General features: G+C 30.3%; 1 protein-coding gene across 1 annotated transcript; it reads left to right on the forward strand.

The window, feature by feature from the left end:
• The first annotated feature begins 308 nt into the window (after positions 1 to 308).
• LOC129312893 (protein NRT1/ PTR FAMILY 5.10-like) lies at positions 309 to 4,075 on the forward strand. The gene is made up of 4 exons (XM_054955671.1): positions 309 to 610; positions 694 to 911; positions 1,930 to 2,474; positions 3,250 to 4,075. Exons 1-4 carry the CDS (start codon positions 487 to 489, stop codon positions 4,067 to 4,069), a joined length of 1,707 nt encoding a protein of 568 aa, XP_054811646.1. The 5' UTR covers positions 309 to 486; the 3' UTR covers positions 4,070 to 4,075.
• Positions 4,076 to 17,336: the final 13,261 nt, after the last annotated feature.

Consider the following 17,336-nt stretch of genomic DNA (forward strand, 5'->3'; position numbering starts at 1 on the left):
TGTAAAATTACCTTAAACAAGAAAGAATAATAAAAAAAAGCTAGCACATATCTTCCATTTCTTCCTCCTTTAAATTAAATAAAAAATCATAAAAAATTTTTCTTTTTTTTTCTCTCCTCCAATAAAATTAAATAAGATAATATAAAAGCTCCATTATCCCTTAAACCAAGGATATTTTAACAGACAAAAATAATTATTTTTAATAATTTTTTTAAATTTTTAATAAAATTAAAATGGTAAAGATGAATATAAAAATTAACGAATGTTATCACCAAAACTAATCTTCATTCGTTCTTATAATACCCAAACTGAAAAAGTACTACTTCCAGCAAGGCTGGCTTGGACTCTTTCCCATTTGTGGACGGGAATCGTTCTCTCCACTCAGCTTCAACGTCTTGTGAAATGGGAGCTCCAATGGCGGAAACCTTGCTTTCATCGTAATCTGGAAAATAGAAAATTACCGTTATTCCATTCGACGAAGTTGCAATGGATTCTGAAATTGAAACTCCTTTGCTACATCTCGATACAGTTCATGGTGCCGTTGACTACAGAGGCCAACCACTCATTAGATCCAAGTCAGGCTACTGGAGATCGGCTTGGTTCACCATAAGTACTCTTCCACTGAATCTATATTTTAATTCGTAGAATTGATTATTTGTTTATTATTGATTATTTTAATTTTTGGATTCGAAGGTGTGGAAGTGGGAGAGAGAATGGCATTCTACGGAATAGAGTCGAACCTCATCACCTTCTTAACGGGTCCGCTCCGCCAGAGCACGGCCGCCGCCGCCGGAAATGTCAATATCTGGGAGGGAACGGCGTCTTTACTGCCTCTATTGGGAGCATTTGTGGCTGATTCTTATCTTGGACGCTACCGCACCATTGTCGTTGCTTCCCTTGTTTATATCTTGGTGAGTGCAGTTACTGTTTCACCGTTTTTGTTGTTTCACCTGCTAACATTAATGAATCAAGCAAATTAATGTGCCCTCTTACAGTCATTTTTTTTTAACGTATATGCATTTTTTGGGGTGAAATTAACGTGTATACATTTAGTTTGATGAAGTCCTTTCAGTCTTTAACCTTTCTATGGTTTTGCGTTCTTTCCATCTTGGAAAAGTATTTAGTCGTGGGCTCAAGAAGTGAAGTTCCATTCTTACTTTTATTAAACGAGGAATATTCATTTCTGCATATTCTGTGTACATGATGTTTTATTAGTATGAGCGATTTTGGATTATGTTAAAATACTGGTAGTGTAGGAAGTTATAAGCTTGCCCTGTTGCTATCTTTTGGGGAGTTTATTGTGATATGTTTGTTTATAAAGCAAAGGTCGACTTGGATCTGAATATATTCTTTAAATTTGACATATGGACTTGCACTCTTCCCACATTGACTGTGGAAATTCGACCTCAGTCTTGAAGTAGGATTAATCTCTTTTTATTGGCAATCGAAAAAAGGGTATTCTTTTAGCAGGGACTGACTCATAATTCAGAAGCAAATGTTGCTTTTGTGTCATTTTAAGTTGGTTTAGTATAAGGAAAGTTTGTTTGGCCCCTCCCCCTGGGGGGGGGGGGTGTTGGTATAGCCAGCTTTAAGAGACTTGAAATCATGCCTCCTCATGCTGTATATTGCTGTGTTGAAGCTTTCGTTCATGCAAGCATCCATGCTTTTTCAGGGGCGATTAAGGGCAATTTTAAAACATGATAATTTCTTATAGCCATATGTTATTCATGCATGCCAAGAGGAGCATGAATTTCTTTAACTTGGGTTATTAGTGAAGAATAAAATTAATTGTAACATACAGAACTAAAATTAATAGGATTCTCTAAGAGAAAATATTTTTTGAAATTTCATAGAAGAGCATGATAGGAGGTTTAGAACTCATGCCTCATTTGGTTGCCAGTGCTTAATTTGGCTTTACTTGAATTGTAGGGACTAGGCTTGTTGACACTGTCAGCTATGCTTCCTTCTCTTCTTAATTCTGAATGTGAAGATGCCTCTAAATTTGCATCATGTTCTATAAAGTTGCAAGTCATATTGTTCTTCTCGGCACTTTACCTTGTGGCCCTTGGACAAGGAGGACATAAGCCTTGTGTTCAAGCTTTTGGAGCCGATCAATTTGATGAACAACATCCCAAAGAATGCAAAGAGCGAAGTTCATTTTTTAATTGGTGGTATTTTACAATGTGTGCAGGTATCTTGGTATCCGTATTGATATTGAACTACATACAGGACAACATAGGCTGGGTTGTTGGATTTGGAATCCCTTTTCTTGTAATGATCGTGGCGTTGTTGATTTTCCTGCTTGGAACTAAGACTTACAGGTTTCACGTTGAAGGGCATGAGAAGAGCCCATTTGTTAGAATTGGCCGTGTTTTTCTTGCTGCTGTAAGAAATCGGAGAATCATCCTATCAAACATTGCTTTCAAGGAGGATGCTAGAAATATCGCACCTCCTCAAACTTCCAAACAATTCAAGTAAGAGAAACAGCTAATTATTGTTTGTTTTGAAAATCCATCAGTTTGAATTTACTGGTATTCTGAAAGTAGCGGTAATGACTGTAAATTTCATATAGTTCCATCTCTTTTGTTTTTGATGTTATGTTAGGTTGTTCAGCCTTCTGCAGTAGAGGCAAGTTAAAATTCTTGAGGAAAAGAAATATATCAAACTACTCGAACTAGTTTGTGAGTAAAGTGGATCGTTTAAATTGATACTCATCATTTCATTGTTTATTCCATTAATTATTAGCTTGACTGAGGTTTTTAAAGATGCCTGACAAATAATAGTCATGTAACCATCTTGCAGTAGGACCCTGTTCATTATTGTAGCTTCCTTCGATGAGTAAAGATGATGGATCTTTTAGAGAACTACCCTTTCATGTTACCAAAACAAATATCATAATAATAATGATAATGATAATAATTGTCGTCGTCGTCTTTGACATTTGAAAAAAAGAAAAAAGTCAGGAAAGTTGTTTCTTTCATGCATGCCTTGATCTTTTTAAATAAAGTCACTTTGAATCTTGTTACAATTTTCAATGAACTAGTTATTATCTACAGCACTTCATGATGCCTCTAAAGTGGATCTTATTATTTTATACCTTTGTTGCAGTAAATTACAAGCTTTTGAGAATTATTCCATATAATTTTCCCTCAATCTCCGTGGAAAAATATTCTTTGATCTTAGCCTCTTTGGATTGGTAAGAAAATAACTTCTTTGACTTAAGTAGTTTTTTGTTTTCCACAATGACAGCTTCCTCAACAAAGCACTGTTTGTACCAAATGGCTCAAAAGAAGAGGAGGCTTGTAGCCTCAGTGAGGTGGAAGAAGCAAGGGCTGTACTGAGACTTGCTCCTATTTGGGCTTCAAGCCTGGTATTTGGTATTGTCTTCGCTCAAATTCCTACTTTCTTTACCAAGCAAGGAATTACTATGAATAGGACCATTTTTCCTGGCTTTGATATTCCTCCTGCTTCCCTTCAGACCCTCATACCTTTAGGCATTGTTGTTTTTACTCCCATCTATGACCAAATATTTGTACCGGCAGCGAGACTTATCACTAAGAAACCCTCAGGAATCACAATGCTGCAAAGAATTGGAACTGGAATATTTTTATCCATAATTACAGTCGTAATTGCAGCTCTTGTTGAGATGAGAAGACTACAAGCAGCAATAGACTCTGGTCTAGTTGATGATCCAAAGGCAACTATTCCAATGAGTGTATGGTGGTTAATTCCTCAATACTTCTTATTTGGAGTTGCTGACGTTTTCACCATTATTGGTTTCCAAGAATTCTTCTATGATCAGGTTCCAAAAGAACTGCGAAGTATGGGTCTTGCTCTTTACTCGAGTATTCTTGGTGTGGGGAGCTTACTGAGCAGCTTTCTAGTTTATGTGATAGAGCAAGTAAGTGGTAAAGATGAACAGCGTAGCTGGTTTGATGATAATCTCAACCAGGCACATCTTGATTACTTTTACTGGTTACTTGCTGTACTCAGTGTGATGGGATTGGCTTTATTCATTTTCTTTGCAAAATCATATATCTATAATAAGGAAGGAATAGCTCGAGGTTAGTGTTTCTATTTTTTTTAATTTTAAGTTAAATTATTTGAAAAGAAAAGATTGTTAGGTGGGAAATAAAATTTTAAAAAGTAGAATGTATGTTATATGTTTAATTAGTGTTATTTTGATTTGACAGAGAACATGTTTTATTTCATGTAATTTATTTAGAGTTTTCCTTTGCTGGTTGATGTATAGCTAGGTTACTATCTAATTCAAAATTCGTAGATGTCAAGATGTAGGCTGAAACTAAGATACACAATTAATTTGTACAAAAATAGCAACTGGATTAAATATTATGTTAAGGCTTAAATACTTAATCTTGTATATTTAATATATTTTTATGGGCTAATAAAGTTTTTGGTTCTTTAAGTTTACCTCAATTATCAATTTTGTTTCTTAAATTTAATTGTTATTAATTTGTTTCCTAATGTTTTTTTTTTCTTAATTATCATGCGAGTTCTTTAAATTTTAGAACATAAATTGACTCTCAAAATAATTTAGTGTGTAGAGTATATTGCTAACTTGGCATTTATTTGTAGTTAAATCAAAACAAATTAACCTTCAAATTATTTTATTTTTTATAATACAAATTATTTTAATTTTTTTTGGGTAATCTTTTACACCATGTTTTGCTTTTTTAAAATTTTAGAGTCGTCTTCTTTTTTTTAAACTTAAATGATTATATTTTTTCATTAATTTATAGGGTTGCCATCAATATTAAGCTATTCAAGTCAGTAAATTTTAACAATATAACCTTTATTTTAACTTTAAGTTTTTGTACTTTGCTTAAATTTTTGTTACAGGGTGTGATATTTTTTTTTTGTTTTATATCTCAACACTTTTGTTTTTTGATATTTTAGGTTCTTTCATGAATAGTATTATAAAGACTTAAAACACTAAAAAGCAAAAGTATAAGGACGTAGAACATTAAAATTAAAGTGTAAGAATTTATAATAAAAGTTAAGTAAAGTGTAGAGATTTAAAATTATGTTTTTCTTTCAAACAATAAAGGCCAAATTGATAATTAAAATAAATGTAAGTGATTAAATTGATTAAAATTAAATTGGAAGAACCAAATTGATAATAAAGAGAGACTTGAAGGACCAAAAAATGTTTAATCAAATCAAAAAAAGTTGATTTTGATATGTTAATAATATTAATAATAAGAGTTTGTTATAAAATAAATCATATATGAAGGATCTACTTGTCCTGATTTAATTAGAAACAAACATCTAAATATTATTCACACTGGCACTTTACTATGTCATGCTTGTTTGTAATCAACTAGATTTATTTTAATACTTAAAAGATAAAAATAAATAAAAAATAATTTATTTTTTGTACTTAAAATATCATATTTTTTATTTTACATAAATTAAAATTTTAGATAATTTATTATATTTCAAAATATTATGTTATATTTTGCACATACTTCGTTCATTAAAAAATGTAAATTATTTTTAATCGAATCTCACTCTTAATAAAGTAATTATTTGTTTTCAAACTAACCCTATTTTTTCATATTTACTCTTATTTAATGAGACATTTTATCCTAAAATAAATATAAAGTGATTTATTTAATATGAGTACTTTAAAAAAAGCAATAATTATATTTTAAAAGATTAAAATGCCTTACATTTTTAAACATCCTCAAAAAGTACATTATATTTTTAATGGATGGAGTATTTATTTATTTTAAAGTGTGTTATCCCCTTATACATTTGTACTCTTCCTTTGATTAACAGGTGGGAAAATTTTAAAATTAGATTAAAAAATATATTTCCTATTGAGTTCTTCCCCCATAGCTAATTGAAGAAGAAAGTTCTATCCCAAGAAGTATCCCGGGATCTGCCATTAGCTGTTTGGAGTAAATTACCTAAGCATCAATATCTATTTTGCAATATGTTACCCTTATGTATATTAAAAATGCTTTTCTTTAAATCTCTCACCCCTGCAAATTAAAATGTAATTATCTTAATTTATTTTAGAATTTTTTTTCCCTCGTGCATCATTCTAAGAAAAATAAAAATGTCTTGTAATAAATTATAGGATAAATTGCCCGATTTAAAATTTAAAATTTATCTATTAGAAATTAAATTGAAATTCTATTTTCTAAATTAAAATTTAAAATTTATCAACCAGGAATTAAAATTTAAATAACACATGTCAGTAAAAGTTAGTTCAATTAATAAAAAATTAACTCATAACTTGAAAGGTTTTTGAATCAAATTTTGCTGCCAATATTAAGATCTTGCTAGTGGGTAATATGTAAGTTAAATACCTTTTACCTTAGAGATATACCCCTATCTTAGTAAACTCCCACGCTTTAACTCACTTAACTTTTTGATACCCAAAAAAAAAAAAAAACATTACACCATGTTATTTTATAATTTTTCTTATCTAAACGTTACTGAAACCATAAATAACATGGCCCCCGTACCATTAAAAAAATTATATATAAAAATTGTTACTTTGAGTATGTTAAAATTAGAAAGAATAATTTATTATTCTAAAATTTGTTATTCTCTCATAAATTAAAATTAAAATAATAAAAAAATTTATTTTATAAATTGTTATTTAGGTTTGTATTTTATTCATTTATTTATCATCTTATATATGTAAAAAAATGCAAATAAGAAATAATAGGTCTCTTACATTCCCACAACTACGAAATAGATCTCACACTTAACTTTTTATTGTAGGCCCCGCAATCTTCAAGTGTAATTTTTTTTGGGAAAAAAAAAATCACTGTTCATCCCACTTTAAATCTTATATTTACAAATATTTAAATTTATTTTATAAAAAAATTTATTTTATTTTATAATTTATTATCTTATAGATTTTAACAATTCAATTAAAAAATTATTTAATGTGGAAACTATTATTCTATGTAAGTTAAAATTTGAAACAATAAAAATTATTCATTGAAGTATATACGTATTTGTTTTTTTATATTTTATGTAGATTAAACCTGTAATATTCTTGTAGTACATCCACACTCATATTTTTTTATTACCTCTTTTACATTTATTATTTGTTTTACTTTGAATTTTAATCCTATCGTTTTTGATCAGGGTCCCACAATTACTTTTTTATCATGGAACCCACATTTTTAAAATTATTATTGTTTCCACCTCTAAATTTTTAAAATTTTACAAATGCTAATATATATATATATATATATATAGCAAAAACATTTCTCCATATGTAAATAAATTTTATTAATTAAATTATGAGTTTTACATCACTTCACATTTTCTTTAGTGGTACGTTCTAAACTCATTGTTCTTTACGATGAGTCTCACGTACAATTACTCTTCTTTAAACTGTAAGGAATAATTTCTATTTTGCATTATGTTAGCCTTGCACATATTAAAAAATATCAATATTTTTTAAAATTTCTCACCTCTTGCAACTTACAATTTGAAATATATTCTAACTTATTCTTTCTTTTTTTTTTCTTTTTAAATTTCATTGGCCCATGCATTCATGTAGGTTAAATGATAAATTGTTTTATTTTCATACAAACTATTTTATGATATATTACACCCTGATAATGCCAAATATATAGAAAAATTTGTTATTTAAAATGGCATCTCTATTTTTAACCATTAAATAAATAGATGTTATTTAAAATATGACTAAATCAGAGTTATAAAGTATATGAAAGTATGAGATACCAATCGTTTGAAAAAAAAAATTATAAAAAAGGAGAAAAAAATGTCATTTTATTAAATTCATTTGTCATAGCAAACGATGTGTTCCACAAGGTGGACCATGCAAAGGCTGATTTGGTTACACATAAATGGTGGAGATAATTTGCTTTAAATTTTAAAGTTCAAAGTCTAGGATGTTGCTCATATAATAATTTAAGGTCTGTAGTGCTCATTAACAAGTGATACATTAGCAAGGGAGTTCTTAATGATTTTGCCTTAGTTGTGTCAACGCTCAATTAAACTAAAATTGGCTTAATATAGTATAGGCCAACCTTAGGTCATTCTTTCCAATGAGCAATTTAAGGATTATCTTAAATTGGTTCTAGTTATTTAATTACTAAAAAAAATACAAAAACTAAATATTAGATTTCTACACTAAAATGAAAATGAAAAAATGTAATTTATACCACTAAAATTACCTAAATGGATGCTAATGCTAAAGTCTAATAACTAAATTCTATTATGCAATGCATGAGTTCTAAATTATGATTGGGGGGTTTTTGTTCATGAAAAATGACATGAAAGCGAAAGAAATTAATTAAGTGACAAAAAAGATTAATTGACCAAAAATTAAGAAAACTTTGATTCAAATGTGATAAAGGGGACAACTTAAAACTTCACATAGAGTTAACTTTTCTAACCCAATTTAATTAGTTAGACCAAAGAAAAATGATATGAAAGTGAAATTAATAAATTTAATTACCTAATTAAAGTAAATGAAACTTATAAATACAAAGTCTAACACTTAATTTACTAGAGAACTCATAGTAAATCAAATGTTATGACTATGAATCAAGCAAATTAAATCTACTAAAACCAACAACAAATAATTCAAAGATAAATTTGGAAAAAATATTTAAATTATCTAATTGAACAATTAAAAAAATTGTCAATTCAATTGAACAATCAAGAGATAAAAGAAACAACCTAAATTTGCAACAAACACTACAATGACAATTAAACCAATAATAAGAATTCAATCATTAATTTAATTGGAAAAGTAAGTGTAATAAACATAAATTTCAGAAATTCATTCAACACAAAATCAATCCAAATATTAATCCAATCCAAGGTTTAAAAATAGTTATAACCTAAAACTAAATTGTATTCAAGCATTATAACTTAATATTATTTAAAATTAAATAATCCTAAACTCTTGAATTAAGAAGATAAATGAAAAATTACTCTCCAATGTTGTTCAATTGTAAATCTTAGGCTCTAGCTTCGTTTATGTTCATCTCAAATTATCTCCCAAGCTAGCTCAAGCTAAGTTTTTATGAATGATGCTTTTCTTCCAAACTCCAGGCCACAAGCCACTGCCGCCATGCAAAAATCTGATGAATTATTGAATGACTAATGGAAGGAGATGGAGATGTGTGGAAATTGGAATGACACGTGAATGATTCATAGAATGGAAGAATGAAGAGTAAGAGTGAAGTAGTGCCGTGTGTAATGGAGTGGGAGAGTGGATGATTGAAAGTGGAGGAAGAGAGACGCTGTGGATGATGATGATGGACGCCCCAAGAAAAAAAATTGAAAACGAAAAACCAGGCCCACTTTCTTTCAAGAACCTCGGCTGCGTTAATTGATGAGAGGAAGAGAGGGTTGAGAACAAATGATTTAATGATTAGAAAAGAGGATAGAGGATTTAAGAAAAACCTTAGCTATTGAATTCAAAAAGAGTCAATAAAAAAAAGAAAAGAAAAGTGCAAAAGAGATCTAATTTTTTTTAGTTGAAAATGCCCATTATACCCTTAATAAACCTTGATAATTTTTTGGGAGAATTACATCCAAGTCCCACACAAGAAAATTAATTACTACAAGGTTCATTGACAACTGAACTAAGGAGATTGACAACTGATTATGTTGTCAATCTCCTTAGTTCAGTTGTCAATGAACCTTATAGTAATTAATTTTCTTGTGTGGGTTGTCAATCTCCTTAGTTCAGTTGTCAATGAATCTTGTAGTAATTAATTTTCTTGTGTGGGAATTAGTTGTCAATCTCCTTAGTTCAGTTGTCACTGGACTTTGTAGTAATTAATTTTCTTGTTGGGACTTTAATGTAAGGCTCCCTAAATTTTTTCATGATAAGTGATGTTGATTACTTATATTTTGTAAGGATTGTTGGTTGAACTTGCCTTGAGGTTAAGGAACAATTCAAGTCTTATTTTTTGTACAAGAGGAACCCTTTTAATACTAAAGAGGTTGAGGTAATATGAGAATTTATATTTCTTATTGGTTTGTTTACTTATTTTTAAATAAATAATACTAGTCATCATGCATTACATATTTTAAATGGTTAAATGGAATTAAATGTGTTTTATAAAGGCTTGTGAGGTATTGCTTTGTTAATAGTGCATTTATGTTTCCTAATTGTTTAATAATGATATTTTTTATGGAAATGAGATTTTTTTTAGCATTCATTGTGATCATTGAGACAGGAAGTTACACTTAAGGAAGTGTAATAAGGTTCGGTATATTAAATAAGCTAAGGAATTGCATAAGAGATGAATTATATATGTTATATTATCCTAGAGTGTTGAAGTAGTCAATACTTGGGAAAAGTAGAAAAAGATAAGAGACATGTGTCAGTAGGAGTTCACTAATGGGAAGATGTGAATTTATGATATTCTATGGCTCACTATCAGTTCTCAGTGTTCTCTTATTTATTTATAGGCTCAATTCAGTAAAGGGGTTAGTGAATTGAGTGTTTGAAACTTCTCAATGGGGGAGGGAATTCGACATGAGAAGTGTGGGGTTGAATGCCTAGGATAAGGTAACCCTTACATAGAGAGTAAGTTAGGCTGGTTCCAAGAAGGAGTTACCTTCAAATGCTTAAGATTTACGTCAAAGGGGCGCAAGCAATTTGGTGGATTTGATCATGCTTTAAATTATGCTTTGTGCCTATAGAGGTGCAAGTAGGTATAAATTTTACCTACATTTGAAAGTGCCAAGAGCATTTAATTGGTCAAGAAAGGCTACATTGGCCTATGTTATGTATTCATGCATTTTTAATGGCTAAATTATGTGTTATGTTAAATCCATTATTCGTTTATTTGACTATGGTTTACTTTGTAATATTAAACATAGATTTATTTGTTATTAAGACTGTGATTGCTCACTGCTTTCTTTTTAATAATTACAGGTCTAGGTAAAGAATTTAGTAGTTGGTGGGGAAAAGAGTTGAGTTAAGGGTTTGTGTTTGTAGATTGTAAAGAACAATAAACCCTTTCTTTTGAGCAAGAGTATTCTAATTTATTTAGGTTAGGGTGGCAATTGGATGTGATTGTACATATATGTGAATGCGTATGGATTATATGTTTGTATATGATATTTGTTTGCTTGTAGACTTATGACCAGGAAACTTGGTTATGATGTGTGATTTTGATGGATTCATATGGTCGATCAAGTTTTCACTATAAGAAAATGTTTGTTTTGCTATATGTATACATAAATATATGTGATACTACAAGCAAATATAAAGTGGTTACATTACGATTTGTGTGTTATGAGCAAACATGTACCTTTGATAGAGAGAGAGAGAGTGCGTGGGCCTCATGGAGATCTCTAAACCAAGTGGAATTGTTTAATATGTGTATTTATATGTGTTTATGGTGTGGAATGGTCTTTGGCTATCATTGTATGTTCTTTTTTGTTGTGAATTTTTGGGTTAAGGGTTCATTTTGGTAAATGGCACCTGAGTGATTAAATTTTAAAATAAGGGATATTATCATCACTTAAATGTTCTATTAGGTACTCCTAGTCCTATTTAATATGTCCAAAGTGTTTCCACTGTGACTAGTAGGATAAAATTTGGACAATTTTAAAAATAATTTTTTTTACCAAAAAGCTATATTTTTGCATCCAGGTGTTTAAATCTCAATTCGATAGTTGGATTTTCTTGAAATTTAGGTCATAAGTAAAAAATTTTATAAGTTTCATGTGAACTTTGAAATCACTATGATCGAACATCATATGAAAAAATAGTGCATTCTAAAAGTTAGTTCAGAGGTGTTGTCATAACAACAACTTTGTTTGATCTTGTAATATGTCTAATTTTAAATCTGATCGTTCTATTAGTGCTCATTAAAAGTGATATGTGGGCACTAAAATCACTTCGATCGGAGGTCGGATGGCAAAATGGTGCCTCTTAAAAGTTGGTCGAGAGGTCTGTCATGATAACAATTTAATGTCATCATGATAGTAGCTTTTTGCCCCCCTTTCACTTAACTTGCTTCTGTGTGATATATGTAGAACCTATAAACTTTTCTAAAAGTTTTAAATGTTTATTTTTCTTTGGTGTATTTGTTTAGTGATTAAAATGGTTTGTCTTTTAAGTTAGTTTTGGGATCATCTCCTTAACCATACTTAGTTAATTTGACTTGGATGATTTTTTAATAATACTTGAGGCAGGTTTTACACATGATCTCTCCTATGTCGTTGAACTAGTTTTTATAGTAGAGAAGTGGACGTTGCCCAATGGAGATGGCTTAGGTATGAGTAGGGTTTAGAAGTAAAGAGGGATAGTGCAACCAGCAACAAAGGAAGGAGGAGAAGATGAGAGTGGAAGAGAGAGATGGAGCAATCTTCTTATTCCTGAGAATGAAGACGAAGACATTGTTTTTATTTAAAAAAACAAAGAGAAGAAAAGGAGAGGAGAAGGGAATAGAAAGTGGGGCTAATGAGACCTAGCATGACCACAGGATCCACCTTACAAAACAAACAGAGATTTGCCACTTTTAACTGTTCTGGAAAAATTGCACACGTTAACACAAGTTTATGGGTGTTTTTACATCCTTAATTATTATTATTTAAGGATACTAGGTGTCCTTGATAAAAAAAATTGATAAATATTTTTATCTTTAATATTAATATTAATATTAAAGACAACACAATTACGAATTAAAATATTAAAATACAAAAGCAATATGTTGGTAAAAATAAAAAATAAAAAAGCAATACATATTGTCTACACACAATGTGCTATTAAATATTAATGTTACGATAGATAAATATATGACATATAGTGAATTTATACTACGTATTAATACTGAAGATTGTGGCTCCTGGCTATGGCGCGTACGACCATGAAATTTAAATTAGGACGCATAAGGGTGACTTGAGTCCCATCCCATCTTGACTTTATCCGGATGGAGCTGGGCTGATTGAAACGGGAATAAACATGAACACCCGTAATTTCGAGGATGCATGAGAAGATTTGAAATAATAAAAGGTTTAAAAATGATTTTAAATTAAGAAAAAATTACATTAAAATTTGAATTTGGATTTGGAAAACCTATAAATTTTTATGAGGCCAAATAAATAAGATATTCAGCCCAACTTCAAATATACATTCATATATATCCAAACATAGCATTAGGAAATTTGAAATTTAAGTAGGAATTGAGTTAACCAATTGGTAAAATGTAGGATGGGAAGGAAATGGAAAGGATAGTAAATTGTAAATTATTTCGAATTGACAATTATTATGAGTCATAGGCGGAGTAAAATAGTAAATTGTAAATGTTTTTTTCTAAAAAAATAAATAAATTGTGTCTATTATTTTAATCCTGATAAAGGCTATACATTATTGTGTCGTGTTACCTTCAATTATACAAGCTGACTTGACATGGAGGTAAGATAGCCACCACTCATAAATTCCTTTCCTTGTCAACGCTAGTGGAAAAATATTAATACAAAGCCCACTTTCTAAACTGATTATAGCATATGCAGTTTAGAAAGAAGAGACGATGGCATTATTATAATTAAATGATAAGTTTCAAGACTTTTTAAACTGATTAAAATAAGAACTGGTTTAAATAATATTTTTTAAATAGGTTGACATTGTAACCAATTTGGAATGTGACTATTTAAAAAAATTAAATTGTTGTACTTTCTAAACCAGTAAAATGTGGATTTGGTCTAGAAATATTTACATTTTTTAAAAATTAATTTTTAAAATTATTTTCTAGACCAGTTTTGTATGAAACTAGTTTAGAAAATGATATAATAATTATTTTTAAATCTGAAAAATTACTTTCCAGAATGGATTTTAGTCTTAACTAGTTTAGAAAGTCTATGTAAAAGCCCTATTTGCTCTATTTTCTCATCAATTCGTCTTCCCTCCCCATTCAAAATTTCAGAACGTTGCACTTTTCTCAGATTTTGTCTTCCCTCCCCATTCAAAAATTATGAACATTGCACCTATCAACGTCTTGAATCTATCTACTTCATCCTCATATTTGTTTTGGGTTCCTGATCATCTTTGTCGTCATTTTCATCTGAAGCTTGGATTCCTCTTCGTCAAAACATATTTGTGTTGTGGCTCCAAGGTTATCTTCTCCGTTTGAAGCTTGGGTTCTCTTCATTTGAAACTTTCTCCACTCAGGTAATTTTAAATCCCCTATTGCTCCATTGCTCTTTTGGATTTCATGGGTCCGAGCTTTTAGGTCTGAACCATTTTTTCAATTAACTAATGAATGAATGCTTGTGTTATTCCTCTTCTGCTTGTGTTCTTCTAGGTTGCTCTTGTTCTTCAAGCTTTGCAACCTTTAGATTCATCATGCCTTCAACTCCTTCTCGTGTGGCTTTCTTCTGCCTTCAAGATTTTGGCAGTTTTTTTAATTAAAATTGATTAAATTATAAACTAAAATGCTTGGGATTATTGTTGGCTGAGTTGAACTTTTATTTAAACCTGCTCTTGATCATAGTTTAACTTAGTTAAAGCTTGAATTCTAGCTGAAATTATGTATAATCTTGATTGTTGCTACTAAAATACTTAGGATTTTTATTGGATGAGCTTGAATTATAGACTGTGACTTTTGATTTGAATTTGGGTATAGCTTGAATACTTGATAAGCCAACTTTTAGGCATAACGTTGCTGAATTTTTTATAAACTTATAATTTGATAATGAAATTGTTGTTTTAATTTTTAGAGATCACATGAGTAATTGCTAAATTTGTTAGCTTACTAGTTAAATTTGCTAGGAATTGCTATTGTCTCAAATGTGACATTGAATTCTTTGTGACTTTTAAATTGATTTATTGGGCTTTCATGATTGGTTTATTTTTTGTAATTTGGTGGAGTTTTGGTAGAAGAGGCAAGCAGCCATTAGGGATGGCATGACTAGTTTTTTGTCTCAAGATCATATTTTTAATTGTAAAATTATTGAAAAATTTAACTTTTCAGGGAGACTCTTCCAAATTTTTTTTAAAACTTATTATTTGGCCTTTCCTTTATATGAAAAGGGCCAAAGAATATAAAGTTGACTTCTCTCCTCACACCTATTACATAGAGGGAAGCCAATGCTAAAGAATATTGCTCAGTGTTCTCTAAAGAATTGGAAATTTTTAGTTTCAATTGGCAATTATGGAAATGATCAATAATAATCTCTCAACTTCGTTATGTTTTAAGAATTTAACCATGAATTAAAGTTGGATAAATGCTAAACGATATACCAAAGAGTATGATAATGGGGTGAAGGAGTTTTTAGACTTTGCTAAAAGAAATATTGAAGATAATAATGGAAAGTTTTACTGTCCTTGTGTGGATTGCTTGAACAAGAGGAGATTGAATGCTGTAGAAATATACACACACTTGATTTGCAAGGGAATTTGCAAAAGTTACACAATATGGATATGGCATGGTGAAGAGGTGGAAAGGCCAAGGCCAGGTACATCACAACAATAGAAGGTTAATGATAATGGTGATGATGAGATGGAAAATCAGTTGGAGGACATGATTCATGATATTAGAGAAAAAGGTTTTTAAGCAATCACATACATATGAGAATATGAGCAGTGATGCACAAAGGCCTCTATATCCAAGGTGTGAAAAATACCAAGTATTGTTTGCATTGTTGAAATTAATGATCTTGAAAGTAAGACATGGATAGAGCGATAAGAGTTTTACAAAATTACTTGAGTTAATTAAGGACTTTCTTTTAGATAAAAAATGTATTGCCAAATCGATATTACAATATGAAGAAAATACTATGTCCATTAGGCATGAAACATAAAAAAATTTATGCACACCCTAATGATTGCATACTCTACAGAAAAGAGTTTGAAGATGATATGCAATGTCCAGTATGCGAGACACCAAGGTACAAAGAGAATAAAGCTCTTGCAAAAGTGTTATGGTATCTTCCGATTGTACCGAGACTCAAGCACCTTTTTGCTAATAAAAGGGATGCAAAAAAATTTGAGATGGCATTCAGATGGGAAGAAAATTGATTGACTATTTTTTAAGTTTGATAATGACCTAAGGAATTTCAGGCTAGGACTTAGTACAAATAGCATAAATCTTTATTGTGTCTTAGCAATATTCATAGTTCATGGTCTATTCTTCTAGTGATTTACAGCTTATCTCCTCTATTGTGTGTGAAACATAAATACATCATGCTTTTGGTATCAATGAAAGATTTGAAATGGTAGACTTGAAGTCTCATGATTGCCATGTTATAATGCAACAACTACTTCCAGTGGCTATTCGGAGAATTTTAGAAGATGATGTGAGGCACATTATAACTAGGCTTTATTTTTTCTTTAATGCTATATGTGGTAAAGTCCTTGATTCCATTAAATTAGATGAACTAGAAATTGAGGTACATGTTATCTTATGCCAACTTGAGAAGCTCTTCCTTCCTACCTTTTTTGATATCATGGTGCACCTAATCATTCATTTAGTAAGGGAGATAAAGTTGTGTGGTCCAATTTACTTACAAGGGATATATCCTATTGAAAGGATAATAAAAGTCTTAAAAGATTATGTGAAGAATCCACATCAACCAGAAGCATCCATTTTTCAAAAATATATTTATGAAGAAGCGGTTGAATTTTGTCAAGACTACTTGAACATAGTATGTGTAACATCTTGAATTTTTAACTTTAGGAATTTCCAATGTTTATGAGGGCATTTTAGTCAAATTAAGTGAATTTTTTTGTTAATAATGTTTTAAAGATCCTTGGACAGCCTTAAAAGAGGGTTAGATCGAAGTACAAGCGGGTCATGACATAGAGAGAGATTCAAATCAAGCATAAGGATCTCTGTGCCATATGCGGCAGTGCATGTACAAAATTTGCATTTTATCAATCACGAAACAGACTCAAAAATTAGAAAAAAGGAAGAGAGAAATTGAAGGGAGCAACAGAGGAAGCTCATGGTTTACCAGGGCACCACTTTAGGACCACTTTAAAAGAATTTGGAGCTTAAATCATTATTAGGTAAGCTTCTCTTTCCTTCCCCTCTCCATTTTATGCAAAAATTTTTAGGTATTTAAGGGCTTGTTTTTTATTGTGGTTGAGCAATGGTCAAACCCATTGACTTATTAAAGTCTTAGGGAGTTAAATCAAGCCTCTAACTCTAGGTTTATGAGTTTTATAGTGAACTGAAATTTTTGGTTAGGTTTTGGACAAACCTTAGGTAGAAATTGGATGATTAAGAGCAATGTGAGTAATGTAATAGTGTTGTTTATATGTTGAGATGTTAAATAAGGTTAAAGAAGTGTGTTAGAAGGATTGTTAGGGCTAAATTGAGGTTTTGAGTATAATGAGTGCTCTA

Source organism: Prosopis cineraria, unplaced genomic scaffold (assembly GCF_029017545.1).
Source record: "Prosopis cineraria cultivar Desert tree isolate PC_DT_omini unplaced genomic scaffold, ASM2901754v1 PC6, whole genome shotgun sequence".
Classification (NCBI taxonomy): Eukaryota; Viridiplantae; Streptophyta; class Magnoliopsida; order Fabales; family Fabaceae; genus Prosopis; species Prosopis cineraria.

Excerpts from the sequence above, each read along its gene's own strand:
- LOC129312893 (XM_054955671.1), top strand. The coding sequence starts at position 487 with ATGGATTCTGAAATTGAAACTCCTTTGCTACATCTCGATACAGTTCAT. Across the intron at positions 611-693 it reads ATCGGCTTGGTTCACCATAA|GTGTGGAAGTGGGAGAGAGA; the intron begins GTACTCTTCCAC and ends TTGGATTCGAAG. Across the intron at positions 2,475-3,249 it reads CAAACTTCCAAACAATTCAA|CTTCCTCAACAAAGCACTGT; the intron begins GTAAGAGAAACA and ends CCACAATGACAG.